General features: G+C 33.0%; 3 protein-coding genes across 4 annotated transcripts; 2 read left to right on the forward strand and 1 right to left on the reverse strand.

Annotated features, from left to right (window-relative positions):
• Positions 1-1,493: 1,493 nt before the first annotated feature.
• On the forward strand, positions 1,494-4,030 carry LOC121130591 (F-box only protein 5). 2 transcript variants are annotated; one of them, XM_071893634.1, is made up of 4 exons: positions 1,494-1,688; positions 1,813-2,347; positions 2,417-2,605; positions 3,318-4,030. In XM_071893634.1, exons 2-4 carry the CDS (start codon positions 1,928-1,930, stop codon positions 3,573-3,575), a joined length of 867 nt encoding a protein of 288 aa, XP_071749735.1. In that variant the 5' UTR covers positions 1,494-1,688; positions 1,813-1,927; the 3' UTR covers positions 3,576-4,030. The 2 variants fall into 2 exon arrangements, with proteins under 2 accessions (XP_071749735.1, XP_040582268.1); XM_040726334.2 differs by having other exon boundaries at positions 1,512-1,694.
• Positions 4,031-7,010: 2,980 nt separating this feature from the next.
• LOC121130590 (U3 small nucleolar RNA-associated protein 14 homolog A) lies at positions 7,011-9,972 on the forward strand. The gene is made up of 3 exons (XM_040726333.2): positions 7,011-7,543; positions 7,603-8,248; positions 8,311-9,972. The coding sequence occupies exons 1-3, from the start codon at positions 7,209-7,211 to the stop codon at positions 9,757-9,759; spliced, it is 2,430 nt and encodes an 809-aa protein (XP_040582267.1). The 5' UTR covers positions 7,011-7,208; the 3' UTR covers positions 9,760-9,972.
• On the reverse strand, positions 9,763-11,048 carry LOC121130592 (uncharacterized). The gene is made up of 2 exons (XM_040726335.2): positions 10,596-11,048; positions 9,763-10,533 (listed from the first exon to the last, which is right to left on the reverse strand). Exons 1-2 carry the CDS (start codon positions 10,788-10,790, stop codon positions 9,973-9,975), a joined length of 756 nt encoding a protein of 251 aa, XP_040582269.1. The 5' UTR covers positions 10,791-11,048; the 3' UTR covers positions 9,763-9,972.
• Between the last annotated feature and the right edge of the window lie 2,070 nt (positions 11,049-13,118).

Raw genomic sequence — 13,118 nt, forward strand, 5'->3', positions numbered from 1 at the left:
ATTAGTTTTTTCTACTAAAAGTTATAACGTTCTAAGACCGGTCTAGGATTTTTAGTCCGAAATCCAACAATATTAGCTAGTTTTAGTCTTAACAATTAACAACTACCCATTTAACGCTCATATTTTTAATAAATTACATTAATGCAGCTATATTTTATGATTTGTGATGCTGTCCAATTATGTAAATATTAGTCAAATATTATTATTTAAAGACCCTGAATTATTTCAATTATTAACAAATGTAGTAAATAAGTCTCTAAAGTTGTATACGATGGGCTATGTATGATGTGTTCTCGAAAAAGATTAGTTATCCTTCAATATCTCTAATTTAATCAATTATTATTTATTACATATATTCAAACTCGTAGGTATTTATAAAATTATAATATAAAGACTCGGGAAAATCCTATTCCATGGCGAACATGATTTTACATTATGAAAATATTACATTGTATTCTAATAGAACGTTTTCACAGGACCTCAAAATTTTGATGTCGTCCGTTTCGGGGACCCAATCAACCAAGTTTTATAACAATGAAAATAGTGAGCTATTGGAAATCAAAATGGGACCAACAAATAGAAGGACTCAAGCTTTCCTATTTATAAAATTTTTATCGTTGTATTAAAAATATGTTATTAGATCATTATAGAATCTTATTTGCATGTTGTATATAAAAATTAACTATCATAGTGTAAAGAATAGGATATTTTTCATTAACTATCCAACTTTTCTCGTCCCTAATCGATTTAAAAAAATTGCACAAATTTATCAATTTTTTAGTACATCTTACTTTGATATAGCTCAAATATCAGTGTTTATCATTTGCATGAAGTAGTATTTAATACAGATGTCAAGTCAAATGATGAAAATTAATCAAGATTTATGGGAAATTTGTACATTTTATGTAGTAAAAATATCTACTTTGAGCCACCAAGATGGCGTCTCCTTAAATTATAATACAATGTATATAGTTTAAAATGATAGAGAATTATTTTACTTCTATTTTATTTTAAGTTCAATATATACCTTAAACCGTTTATGTTAAATGTCATAAAAAAAGAATGGACCATGAATTTAGCTTCTTTCTTCTAACTTTGTCCCAACATAATATATTGGATATACTATTTTATAACTATCTATATTTCCATTTCTATTAACTTTGGAGAAGCATACTACATACTAAAATGAACTGCAATCCTGCCATTTCTTCAAATAAGGATTTATTTGTAGTCCCATATCATCATTTTATTATATAATACTAATAATTATCGATGTAAATTATGTAGGGATAAGGGGAAATAGTCAACATAAAATAATAAAATACGGTTTGAATGAAAGTTGTAAATAAATTAATACGTTATTATTGCAGCAGCGGCTAGCTTCCATTTTTTAAAATGTCAGGTGGGCATGACGTCATTAGAAGACTCCCTGTATAATATATAAAACCCGGCAAAAAAGTGTCAAGCTAATAAAATAAAAGTAGCCAAGAGAGAGGGAGGGGATTTGAATAGTGGAGCGTAGAATTAAACGAGACACTTGATTTTTGGTTATGGAAGAGAACCAGGAAAGGATTGGAATGAGATTTAGGAGTATTAGAGAGAGTGATCCATCTTGTATTTGTGTGTGAATGGATGGTTATTATTGATATAGCCTGTGTTAATAGGTATTTTATAATACATTATAAACTGTAAGGGTATGTGACCAGTTGCTGTTCTATATGTATTGATGGAGCCGTTACTGCTAGTAGCAGTTGGTAACATTGTATGCGCCTAAAATTTAAATTTGACGTCCGCTTTATTTCATTAATATAGATTGTAGTAGTACTAGTAAGTAATAAGAGATTCGTGAGGGGATTATCGTTTTCGTCAACGTCCAGGAGGGGGGGTTGGAGATTAGTATAGCGCTAGGCCCTTGATTGATTCATAGATGTATGGGACAAGCACTCCGGCCGGATCTTCTTCTCATGATAAACTCCGTCTTTCCCGATTGGAATGGAGTCTGGAAGGGGATTCGGGAGTGGATCTCTCCGTTTCCACTCTCTCAACGGATGTTAGTAGTGATACTAGTGGAGTGAGTAGCGGTTGCAGCAGCGTAGAGTATCGTCGGCGTAGGAGCTTCGTCAGTGGTCGAGCTCGTTACTCCTGGTGGATTGGACGAGAACGCCTTGACATTCTAAGACTCTTCCAAGATATGAATGCGGCGCATCTTTTTGCCCTTTTGGGCTCATACCTCCGAGGACCAGACTTTGTGGCCATGAGTTTCGTTTCTAAAACTTGGAACTCCATTGTGGCGCACTATTTCCACATTCCCAAATGGAACTATCTGATTTCGCTCAAGTCTGATTATGTATGTTTAGCATTGCATTGCATTCCATTTCCATGCACACACACACATCTCTTTTTACTCCTTTTCTAGGAAAACTCGGGCTATGAAGAACATCATCTCCAGAGGAGCACACCTCGAAAAGCCATGTCCAATGTCTCGAATTTAGTTGCCAGCTCATCAAGCACCTCCTCTTTCGGCGTTCAACGACGAGTTCCACTAACTGCCTCAACTCCACTCCCTACTAGTCCCAGTAAAATACGACATCGTCTATTCACCGAAGTGAGTTCTCCTTCCCTCCTAGTCTTAAAGCCTCCCCACCAGGTCTGCCAGTTAACTTCTCAACAAAAACCCAGACGTAGTGGCTATTTAAAGCCTAACATTTTTTTCAAGGCATTTATGTATCTATTGGCAAACAGTCTGCTGAAGACAACTGATAAATGATCTTTTGGTCATCAAGATATACTCAAGTGAAGGGAAATGCATGCACAGCTAATAGAATAATAGATGATGCTGGCGTTTGGGATACTTAAGGCTTAACAATTATCCTATTTTTATCAAAATTAAATATCTTTCATATTTGATTACTTAGCTCTACTACTAGAAACTTAGAAATTTCATGTTTAAATTTTTTATCAGTAATTTCATTAGAGCTTATTCATCAAATCTGATTAAGCCTATTCTCTAACGATAGACTTTATTCATATTTTTATTATGGTTGCTTTGATTATTCAGATGGATTTCTAACAGCTAACCGTTTGGCTGACTGAATTATTTGATCTTTAACAAAGACAATCAACATTTATTTTACACTCCCATAATATCATCTTATGCAAAACATGTTGTCTAAAATTATCCCACTGAAATTCAATATTAAGTTGATTTACCTTTTACAACACATACTGCAGAAAATGTAAAACCCAAGCACTGGCAGCCCCCCACACCTATTATTACCATTTACATATATTAAAACTGCATCTCTTATCTTGTTTAGGAAGCATCCAAATTAAGCCCCGGCGAATGTCTTCAATCCTGCCCGCGCTGTACAAATCCATCCAGAGTTATTCTTTCAGAATGCAGAGCCACTTGCTCGCGTATTAGTTGTGGTTTTGAATTTTGTACAAAGTGTATGTGTTCTGCTCATGTGGGAACTCAAAGTGTTTGTCGAACCCCCACTAAATCATCTGGGAAAATTTCGAATAAATCCATTGTTGCCACGAAAAAATCACGGCGGAGGTTGAAACGTCTTTAGAGAATTTTTTTACATAGAGAAATAATGAAAAAAAAACCATTCTTTTTATGAAGAACACCTACTATTTAACCCGTTTTTTAAGGACACTGTACAAATAAGGTGTATCAAGATCTATTTGACAAAAAAAAAAAAAAGGGAAGAAGCAATTCGTATATATAATTATCTCATTTACTACTTGGAACTATGGCATTCTCGTCATTTTACGTTATTATATATATATATAGGATCTACATATTTATTTATTTATACTACTATTCCTCTGCTTCTGTTTTATTCAAAGTTATTTTGTGTAGCACTTTGTAACCTATTTTCTTCTTGCCTCTTGTTTTTAATTTTAATGACGGCCTATTAGGTAGGTTTGCTTCCATTTTCCTGTCGCACACTCTTGTGTTTTTCCTTTTTTGCTAAAAAAATTCATAATAAATAAAAATCCATTCTTAAGTACAAAAATATAATATCTATTGTGTGGTTTATTATATAATATCTATAATGTAATATTTAATGGTTATGGTAGAAATTAAATAGAAACATGATTTCTTGAAAGAATTATGGTGGTGAATCTCTACATCTCCTCTCCTGCGTCTGATGTATATTTAGAAGGAGTATATAGTTCCTGGGCTGCAGGTTTGTTGAGGACTTGGACATCATCTTGTTGCATAACAACGGGCTCGTTCATAACTGCATCAAGGAGGCTTCAATGAGAAATAAAATAGATTAGGAATTCTTAAAAAAATATTAATTGAGGGCAGTAAGTCAAAAACAGGGGCAAATTACACTACTGAATAATGGACATTTATATAACCTAAAAAAACTTTTATAATTAGTAGTATTCATGCGATTTCTTTATTCCATCTGCACACAAAAACACCCCAACAAAATTAAACTTGTTTAAGAAATAAAAAGCTCTGTATCCAATTAAGTAGTATTTAACGTTCTAATCACGAATCTATAATTAGTTTTTTTTATCAAATCTGATTTTGCTGTAAACAAACGAATATTCAAAATGTTATAAATTATTCCATATTAGGAATTAACTTATTTTTTCCCCGGAGATATTACATTTATTTTAAAGTGGATTTAGGATTTTAGTTCTTGCTCAAAAGTGGAATCAAATCTTACAAAAAGCGTTCAAATATAATCAAAAAATTCAAATAAAAAGCAGGTTTAATACAAAAAAAAACAATGCAAGATTCGTGATCAAGTACCAGTCTGCAGGATTTTTGCCCTTTTTGACTTGTGTAGCATTTAATTTTACACTAAATTACCAATATAAATACACAAAGAATCCAATCATTTGCCATGAAAGATGAAATCCAACTCCAATTAAATGTTTTTTGAGCATTCCATGATCATGGATCTCGGAAGGATCATACTCCCCTGTATTTCCTCTTGGAACATTAAAGAATCGCTGAGTCAAAAAAATACAAATTGGTATATTAAGAAGGAATAAAAACCAGTGACCAGAAAGTAGCAAGATTAGTATCATACTAATTTGAAGCCAATATTTTGGAACATTCCACTATAAATAAAGATAAATATAATTGAAACTTCCAAGAGAGTACAAACAGTTCAATCCTTACAAAATTTAATTTCCCACAACACTCTTGTGCGTTGAGATAGTCACATTCTAAATCCGAGAGAGTTATGATAAAGTATATCAAAATGAACATTAATACTGTAGTGTCCAATAAATTGAATGAAAACACGAACAAATCACCAAACATTATACCTATTAATTATTATTTTATATCCTATGTTCCCTAATAAGTCATTTGGGTAAAATTTGTAATATCTGTATTTTGTATTGTTGCTTTCATTTTCTTTTTTTCAACCTTCTTAGAGCTTTCTTTTGTACAGTGATTCTCAAACTTTTAAAGATCCTCTCTTTCGACAGAAAATTTATAAAATTGAACGTTAGAACGTAGAACCAAAGTATAGACTATACAAGAGCGTTCGCAGGGGTGGGCTGGAGGGGCTGTAGCCCTCCCAAATTTCAAAAAAATATAGAAATCATTTTTTGTGAATAGCTGTGGATTTTGAAGATTATTTTCAAAAAAAAGTTATAATTTGAAATTTAATTTTTACTATAGACTCCAATTAGACTCGAGTCCATATTTTGAAGACTTACCACTCCACTTGATCAATCAATCAGAGACTCACGAAATTTACTGGAAAGTCATTTCAATTTTTCACTGGATATTAAGTACTCTTTAAAGTATCTTTTATTTCCTGAGTAAAAGACTCAATCAAAATATTTAAGGACTTGAGACTTGACTTGAAGTAAAAGGACTTTTTCCACCTATGCAACATGTTCTACATTGAATAACTTTCCCAACCAATGTTGCGTAAACGATACTGCTTATGTTTTAAAGTCCCAGTACAGATTGATAGCTCAAAATAGTCATTTTATAGGCCTAATATACTTTGAGAATAAACAACCATAAATAGTGATGTATCTACAAACGAAGAATTAGTTCTAGCTCTATTCAGTATAATGAATAATGAAATCCTTTATAATATAATATCGAAATACATATCATTTATACATCCTAATAGCAAGTTATTTTGAATTCAATAATATTCGAAGTTAAACTTATTGCCCTTATTGCAAATTTGAAAATCCTGTTTTTTATGAACTATTAAAGGTGATATTAATAAATTAATTTATTTCTGATATTTAGCTACAGCATACCATTCCCAATATTATGTACATAATAAAAATAAATAAATAAAAGACTTTGTTTTGAGATGGATATTACAATTTTATTTTCGTTCAAAAGTCGATTAAATTGTCTCGTTATAGATCCCCTTATAACTAATATGATTTAAACAAATAGATATTTTTTTTAGAGTACAAAACCTTTGAAAGATTTAAAATATTGCTGTTCGTATATTTGTACACCTCCAGGAATTACTTTATGAGCTCCTCCTTAAAGGGGATTTACTTAATTATAGTATGATGAGAAACACTGTTTAAGAGTGCTTTCTCCAATATTTAGTCAGTAACTACAGTATTGTATACAGTATACACTATAGTAGATATATTTATTATTGTATAAGTAAAGGTCATCATTATATATGTTGTGTACAAGTTGTAAATTGGACAAGTTGCGACTAAAAAATGAGATGAATAATTGTAAATGAAGGATCTACAGTACCTTTTACAAGGATAACTCAATCATTTGAATATTCTATAGATGGTCAATATATTAATGGTGTAATTTTTGACTATTTTAATACAAATTACAAAAGTATAATTATTCTTATAAGATTCAAATACCCCCGGTAATATTACCCATAAATACATAATAAACCTGTTATTTTAATGGATCAAAATGAAATAATAGTATCATTTAATAGTTGGTTATTAGAATGATCAATGTTGGAATTAAATAATGTATATACGCACAGACATCACAACTTGCACACTGGATAATATGATAACTTAAAAGTGTTGACATTAGCTTCTTCTTTTTCATTTGGTACCTCTGCCTTTTCCCCCCTACAAATAAATATATATAAATAAACAATAACACGTGTGTGTGGAGTCGATGTAATTAGTGAATATAGCTAGAGAGTTGGATGTAAAAGTAAAGGACTGCGAAAGGATCCTTGCATTTTATTAATTGAGCCATGGCCGTCAATAAAAAGAATACAAAAAAACATAAAAAACCCAAAAAGTTGATGAAGACTAAACCGTTGGAAATAAATCCTCTAGACAAGGAGATGGAAGAGATCGACTTTTCCGCCGTTCCAGACGATAAAGAAGACATAGAAGGAAATTACGATGGATTCATGGAAGGAATGGCGTCCTTGGAGGGTTCTAAGCGTTTCCTTCATCAAACTCAAGCCGATGGTGAAGAAGAAGAAGACAACTTTAATTATGGAGTTTCTCAAACATCAATCGATTCTTTACTTGGAGCCGTAACGGACAAAAAGACCAAAAAGTCCATACGTAAATCCTTTAGGTAACTAAAAGTACCTTGATCTAAATTCCTTATTACCTTTTCTTAATTATCTCTTTCAGTGATCAAGTGGAAAAACACACGGACCTCAAATTAAAAAAAGTTATTTCCACTCCTGAACAGGATAAAGTGGATCGTAAAGCCACGTATCAACGAACTCAAGAGGAATTAGCTCAATGGGATGCTGTTGTACACTCCCGTAGAAATGCTCTGTCTCTGAACTTTCCATTGGTCAAACCTGACTTAAAATTAATCACATCTGCAAGTCATTACCAATCCAAATTTGAAGCAAAAACTCCTCTTGAAGCAGAAGTGATGTCACTACTCAATGGTTCAAGTGCTGTTTTGAAACCGGATCAAGAACTAAGTGAAAGAGAAAAATCTCTACTTGATAAAATGACCATGAGAGAGGCTCTTCTTAAGAGACAAGAGCTAATGAAGCTCAAGTCCCTTCAATCATACCAAGAGCAAAAAGTTAGAAGACAGAATAAGATTAAAAGTAAAAAGTATCGTAAAATCCTGAGAAAGGAAAAACAAAAGGATAAAGTACGGGAACTTGAGCTTCTTCACGCTTCTAATCCGGAGCTTGCTGCGGAAAAGCTCGAAGAAATGGAAAAAATTCGGATTCAAGAGAGAGCCACCCTCAAACATCGAAATGCTTCCAAGTATCTTCAGGCTCAAGCCATCCGATCGAAAAGTAACGCGGAAGTAAGTATTATAATTAATTGATTGGTAAAAGTTATATAACGAAATTATTTGTTCGCTTTCAGAGTAGAGAAATTGTACAAGAACAACTGCGTAAACATAGAGAACTAACTAATAAATTAGTTACCGTTGATTCTGAAGATGATGAAGATCAAGAAACATCTGATCCAGTGCTCCATAACGCAGAGTCATCTGATAATCCTTGGATTCAATCAAATGTGCCTGCTGATAAAAACAAAGACGTCAATGAAGAAGGAGAGACCTTCGATGAGTTTAGTGCCAACTATAAGGAATATTGGACCACTTTGAATGAACAAAAGGGAGAGAAGGAAATCTCTAATGTGGGAAATTTGGAAATTATCGAAGAAGTTAATGGAACTCAATCAAAGTCTAAGGGCAAAAATTTGAAAAGAAAAATGGATGAAACGGTTGGAACAGAGACTGAGCCGAATAATACTAAGAAAGAAAAATCAGATGATACGACCGTTATTGGGGGAGAAAGTGATTCAACCAAGACAAAGAATACAAAGAGAAAAAGAAATCAAGCCTCCCAAGAAGAGATGATCTCTCCTCAAAAGAATAAAATATCAAAAGGAAGTCCTGAAACTTCATCAACATCTTTGGCAGAGGAGGAAGAAAGAAAACTAATGGAAAAGAAGCAGTCAATTATCGAAAGAGAGAGACTTGAAATGACGGAGAGCATTGATGACCTTTTTTGTGAAGCTGAATTACTAGTTCAAGAAAAACTTCAAAAAAAAATTAAAAAGTTATCAAGTGAAAACTGTAATGATGATACTCAAGAGGACTTTGAAATGGAAAAGGAGACCGATGAAAATCTCGTTCATGCAGACAGTCTAAATTTTGAGACGGATCAGGACCATAATAAAAAGCTTAAAAAGGCAACCCCCTCTAAAAAATCTAAAAACATTGATCCATCCAATTTCATCAAAGTAAAGAAAAATGTTAAACAAACTCAAATCAAGGATAAAGCAATGGAATGTCTTGACGAAGACGAGGAGGAAGGGATTCGCAAAGTGATTGCTGAGGCTTTTGCTGATGACGATGTCATCGAAAAGGACTTTAAGGCTGAAAAAAATGCCATCATTGAATCAAATAAACCCAAAACAGTCGATCTTGTTCTTCCTGGTTGGGGAAGTTGGGGTGGACAAAATATCAAAGTTTCTAAAAAGAAAATCAAACGATTCACTTTCAAAGCGCCTCCTACTCCAGTGAGGAAAGACGCGAATAAAGGACATTTAATATTGAACGAGGATAAAAACGACGCAATAAGGAAACATCAAGTATCTTCTGTTCCATTTCCATTTCGATCCGTCAAAGATTATGAAGCAAGTATCCGTACACCTGTGGGAGAAACATTCGTTCCTAGGACTGTTTTTAAGAAACTGATCAAACCCAAAACTAAAACTTGTGCTGGCGTGATCATAGAACCCATGGATAAAGAGGAACTGGTCAAAAGAGGACTCTTGAAGGATGCTTGTCAAATTGAAACTTGATCATTTTGAGGGATTTGTGTTTATTTACTTATTGAGTTATAAATTATAAGTAGTTTAATGGCTCTGTTTGTTTGATTGAAGGGTTGAACTCCTTCAAATACAAAAAAAAAAAAAAAAAATGTTGTATGATGAGTTAATCGATTGATTTTACTTTTATATGTAAAAAACCTTTGTGTTTCAAATGAAGGAAATAATAAATTAATTAAATCATTATTAGCAAACAATATCTAAAAGTGAATCATATAGACCTACGTTAACGAATTGCGCCAAATCGTCAAGTATATGGCGCCTTCCATTATTTGTTAAAGTAATATTATTCACATCTATCACACATACTAATTGTTTTTTGTGCTTGACGACAACGGGCTCAATCTTTTCGAGGAGAGGAGGAGGATCTGGTAAACTATTGGTGCCATCTCTTGCACAGAAACTGACGCTCTTGGGTGACTCTGAGCAGAGGGCCTTCTCCACATAAAAGTTGTAAACACATAGGTGTCTCTTGATGCGATGTGTAGCACGGATATGAGAGATTATTGCATTAATGCCAGGGGTCAAGAGCTTGCAAATGGAACATCCATAGACTGAGCTGATTTTATGAGATCGAAGATGTCGAAGATATGCATAGCCCTGTACAAAACTTGTTCGTCTGCATTTTGGCATATGGCAAAAGAAATTGCGAGGGTTTTTTTTCTTGGAAAGCGAGGAGTTGGAATAATAAGTGGAACTAGCCCTACTAGGGAAGTCATTTTTCCGTGCTTCCTTGTTGTTGCCAGCCTTAAACCCCATAATATTACATTGCAATCTTATAGAGTAGTAAATATTTTACACATTACAACCTTAATCATATTTGACTCCTGATCTGGATGTGTGGAGGACAACTTTTCCGTTTCATCAGCCTTCAATGGATCTCCGCTAGGCTCCAAGAGATTTGTATCAAATTTTAAGGGATTTTCATCCAGTTCTAGTGGATCCCTCATAGACTCATCCCTGAGCGTTTCTTTTCCTGGCTCCTTTTGTTCAGAATTATCCATTAGGATTATCTGTCATGAAATCTAACACACTAATAAATATTAACTAATATAATGCTGGGCTCCACTTGCTAGGCCCTGCGAGCGACAGCCTTATATTTTTGTCTTCCTCGATTACCCGAGCTTGCTTGCTCCTGTTCTTTGCAATTTTCCTCGCAAAAAGATTAAAAGTTTTGACTGTGCATTGCATAGCTTCTTCTTTTTAAATAAAAATAAAATAATGTTTTTATGAATTAGAATAAAATAAAACCAAGGACGTCTCTATACATGGACAGCGGAGTAAAAAAGTACACTTCAAAGTGTGGCTAATATGGCATATTGATATACATAATTCGTAAATTAAATTCCTTCTTTCTCGCAATTTATATTTTGAAATAATTTATAGTGCACATCATTTTTCATCAATAAAGATAATTTTATTGGTACCTATATTATAATGTGATAAAGTTCATGAATGATGGTACGACAATAACAGAGGATCTAGAATAAAGATAGTATGATGCTGTACACCAACTATATTAGGATAGAAACCCATCACCATGCCTACAAGTTTATATTGAATTTGATTGAAGCTTGATAACTTTTCTTGTTTTTGATTGTTGTAAAGATTGGTTGTTTAGGCCCCTAAATACGGCTTACATCAAAAGGGACTGACGTCAGTTGTAAACACTACTTTTCCAAAAAAAAAAATCTTATGAATTAATTATGATTAAGAACCACTCTAGTATCTTTTTGGTTAGCTGACACATTTGCTAAGCCATTTGAGCATCTTGTCATCTAGCTCTATGTATTTCCAATGAATTCTGATATTAGTATATCTCATTCTCGGTAGATTACAATTTGACCATGGACTCGACCATAGAGAAAATAAATACATTTCTTTTCTAAATGAACACAATTCTTTGACAATTATAAGCTTTTATTAAGAATTGTTTCGTATCATACACACAATTCAGTGATTGCGAATAAATTAAATAATAAACATCTGTATTAAAATTTAACAAATAAACAAGTCATGAATAAAGTAGGATAAGCCAAGGTTAATAGAAATACAAGCAAAATATGAAGAGTGTAATGTGTGAACATAAAAATAATCTTGAACAAAAATCAAGAAAAAGCAAAACTTTCAACAAATTTTTTTTCTTCTTTTTATCTATACAGCCCAGTAATTCATATACATATTTCAGTCAATTATTGCCTTACTATTCAAAATTTTGTGGGATAAATTAAGAAAACCAATAATTTTAGCTATAGTTTAAAACCTTTATTGGATTTATGAGACATATGTTGGCCACTATATGACTCCTTTCAAATAAAATCCATCAATTTCTCCTTCTTTTATTGTGACAATCAATTTTGGCTACTTATAGTGAAATTTGTGGCGTTTTGAAAGGATTAATAAGAATAATTTGCTCACAGAAATCTACGATAATTCGTCAAAGAATACAAATGTAATCCCCACTCAATTTGAAGGCAACTCATTCTAGCTTGCTTTTGAGTTGACAGTCCACAAATGCTTCATAAAAATACATATTTAAGGCATAACATAGTATATAGTTTTTCAGTAAGACAAGACACTATTTCCTCTAGTACTAAGAAAATACCAACTGTGAGTATCGTATGAAACATATTTATCATTTCTTTTGATAACGATGGATGAAACATCCGCACTTGAGACTAATTCCCAACCAAGCAATTTCATATTTTCATAAACGACTATCAACCTTTTGTACAAGTATTCTTGTTCTGAATTATTGAAAGGAGAATACGAAAAGACAGAATTCGAGAATCTCCAGAGATAAACCCCTTTATCGTATGTTCCATTGCTTTTAACTATAGGTAAAAGAAATTTATCAATAAGTTCAACAAGTTCCTGATGAGCTCCAACAAGCATCAACTTATTTCGTCCACAGAAGTACAGGCATGTCCATCTGATGTTAATGGAAGGATGCAACGCAAATGTTGGATTTGATTCAAAGAGGAAAACGGATTTATCATTTGTTCTTCGTGAAATGTCAAATGTTCCAATGCATTTGATATTCATTTGTCTCATTTCTTTAAAAATGGAGGAAATGAGGGCTCTTGAGGGGATTGCGTCATAGGAGTGTGCATACCAGGGATTACCTTTGAGCTTAAACTCCAAGGCATGATTGTGTACCCTTTCATTCGTTATTCCACCAATCCAATTTGCCTCTATAGCTGATTTGATGCTGCTCTTAACATGGTCTGGAGCATCAAGGAGACGTACTCGATCTCGTTTACTAAGATACATAATAAAACTCCGTGAAGAATCGGGTATGATGGTCGGATCATACTGAAAGTACATCATAT

This window comes from Lepeophtheirus salmonis, chromosome Z (genome assembly GCF_016086655.4).
Source record: "Lepeophtheirus salmonis chromosome Z, UVic_Lsal_1.4, whole genome shotgun sequence".
Classification (NCBI taxonomy): domain Eukaryota; kingdom Metazoa; phylum Arthropoda; class Copepoda; order Siphonostomatoida; family Caligidae; genus Lepeophtheirus; species Lepeophtheirus salmonis.

Coding starts and splice junctions, on each gene's coding strand:
- LOC121130591 (XM_071893634.1), top strand. CDS start 1,928: ATGTATGGGACAAGCACTCCGGCCGGATCTTCTTCTCATGATAAACTC. Junction 2,348..2,416: donor TTTCGCTCAAGTCTGATTAT/GTATGTTTAGCA, acceptor CTCCTTTTCTAG/GAAAACTCGGGCTATGAAGA. Junction 2,606..3,317: donor GACATCGTCTATTCACCGAA/GTGAGTTCTCCT, acceptor TATCTTGTTTAG/GAAGCATCCAAATTAAGCCC.
- LOC121130590 (XM_040726333.2), top strand. CDS start 7,209: ATGGCCGTCAATAAAAAGAATACAAAAAAACATAAAAAACCCAAAAAG. Junction 7,544..7,602: donor TCCATACGTAAATCCTTTAG/GTAACTAAAAGT, acceptor TATCTCTTTCAG/TGATCAAGTGGAAAAACACA. Junction 8,249..8,310: donor GATCGAAAAGTAACGCGGAA/GTAAGTATTATA, acceptor GTTCGCTTTCAG/AGTAGAGAAATTGTACAAGA.
- LOC121130592 (XM_040726335.2), bottom strand. CDS start 10,790: ATGGATAATTCTGAACAAAAGGAGCCAGGAAAAGAAACGCTCAGGGAT. Junction 10,534..10,595: donor AGGAGTCAAATATGATTAAG/GTTGTAATGTGT, acceptor ATGGGGTTTAAG/GCTGGCAACAACAAGGAAGC.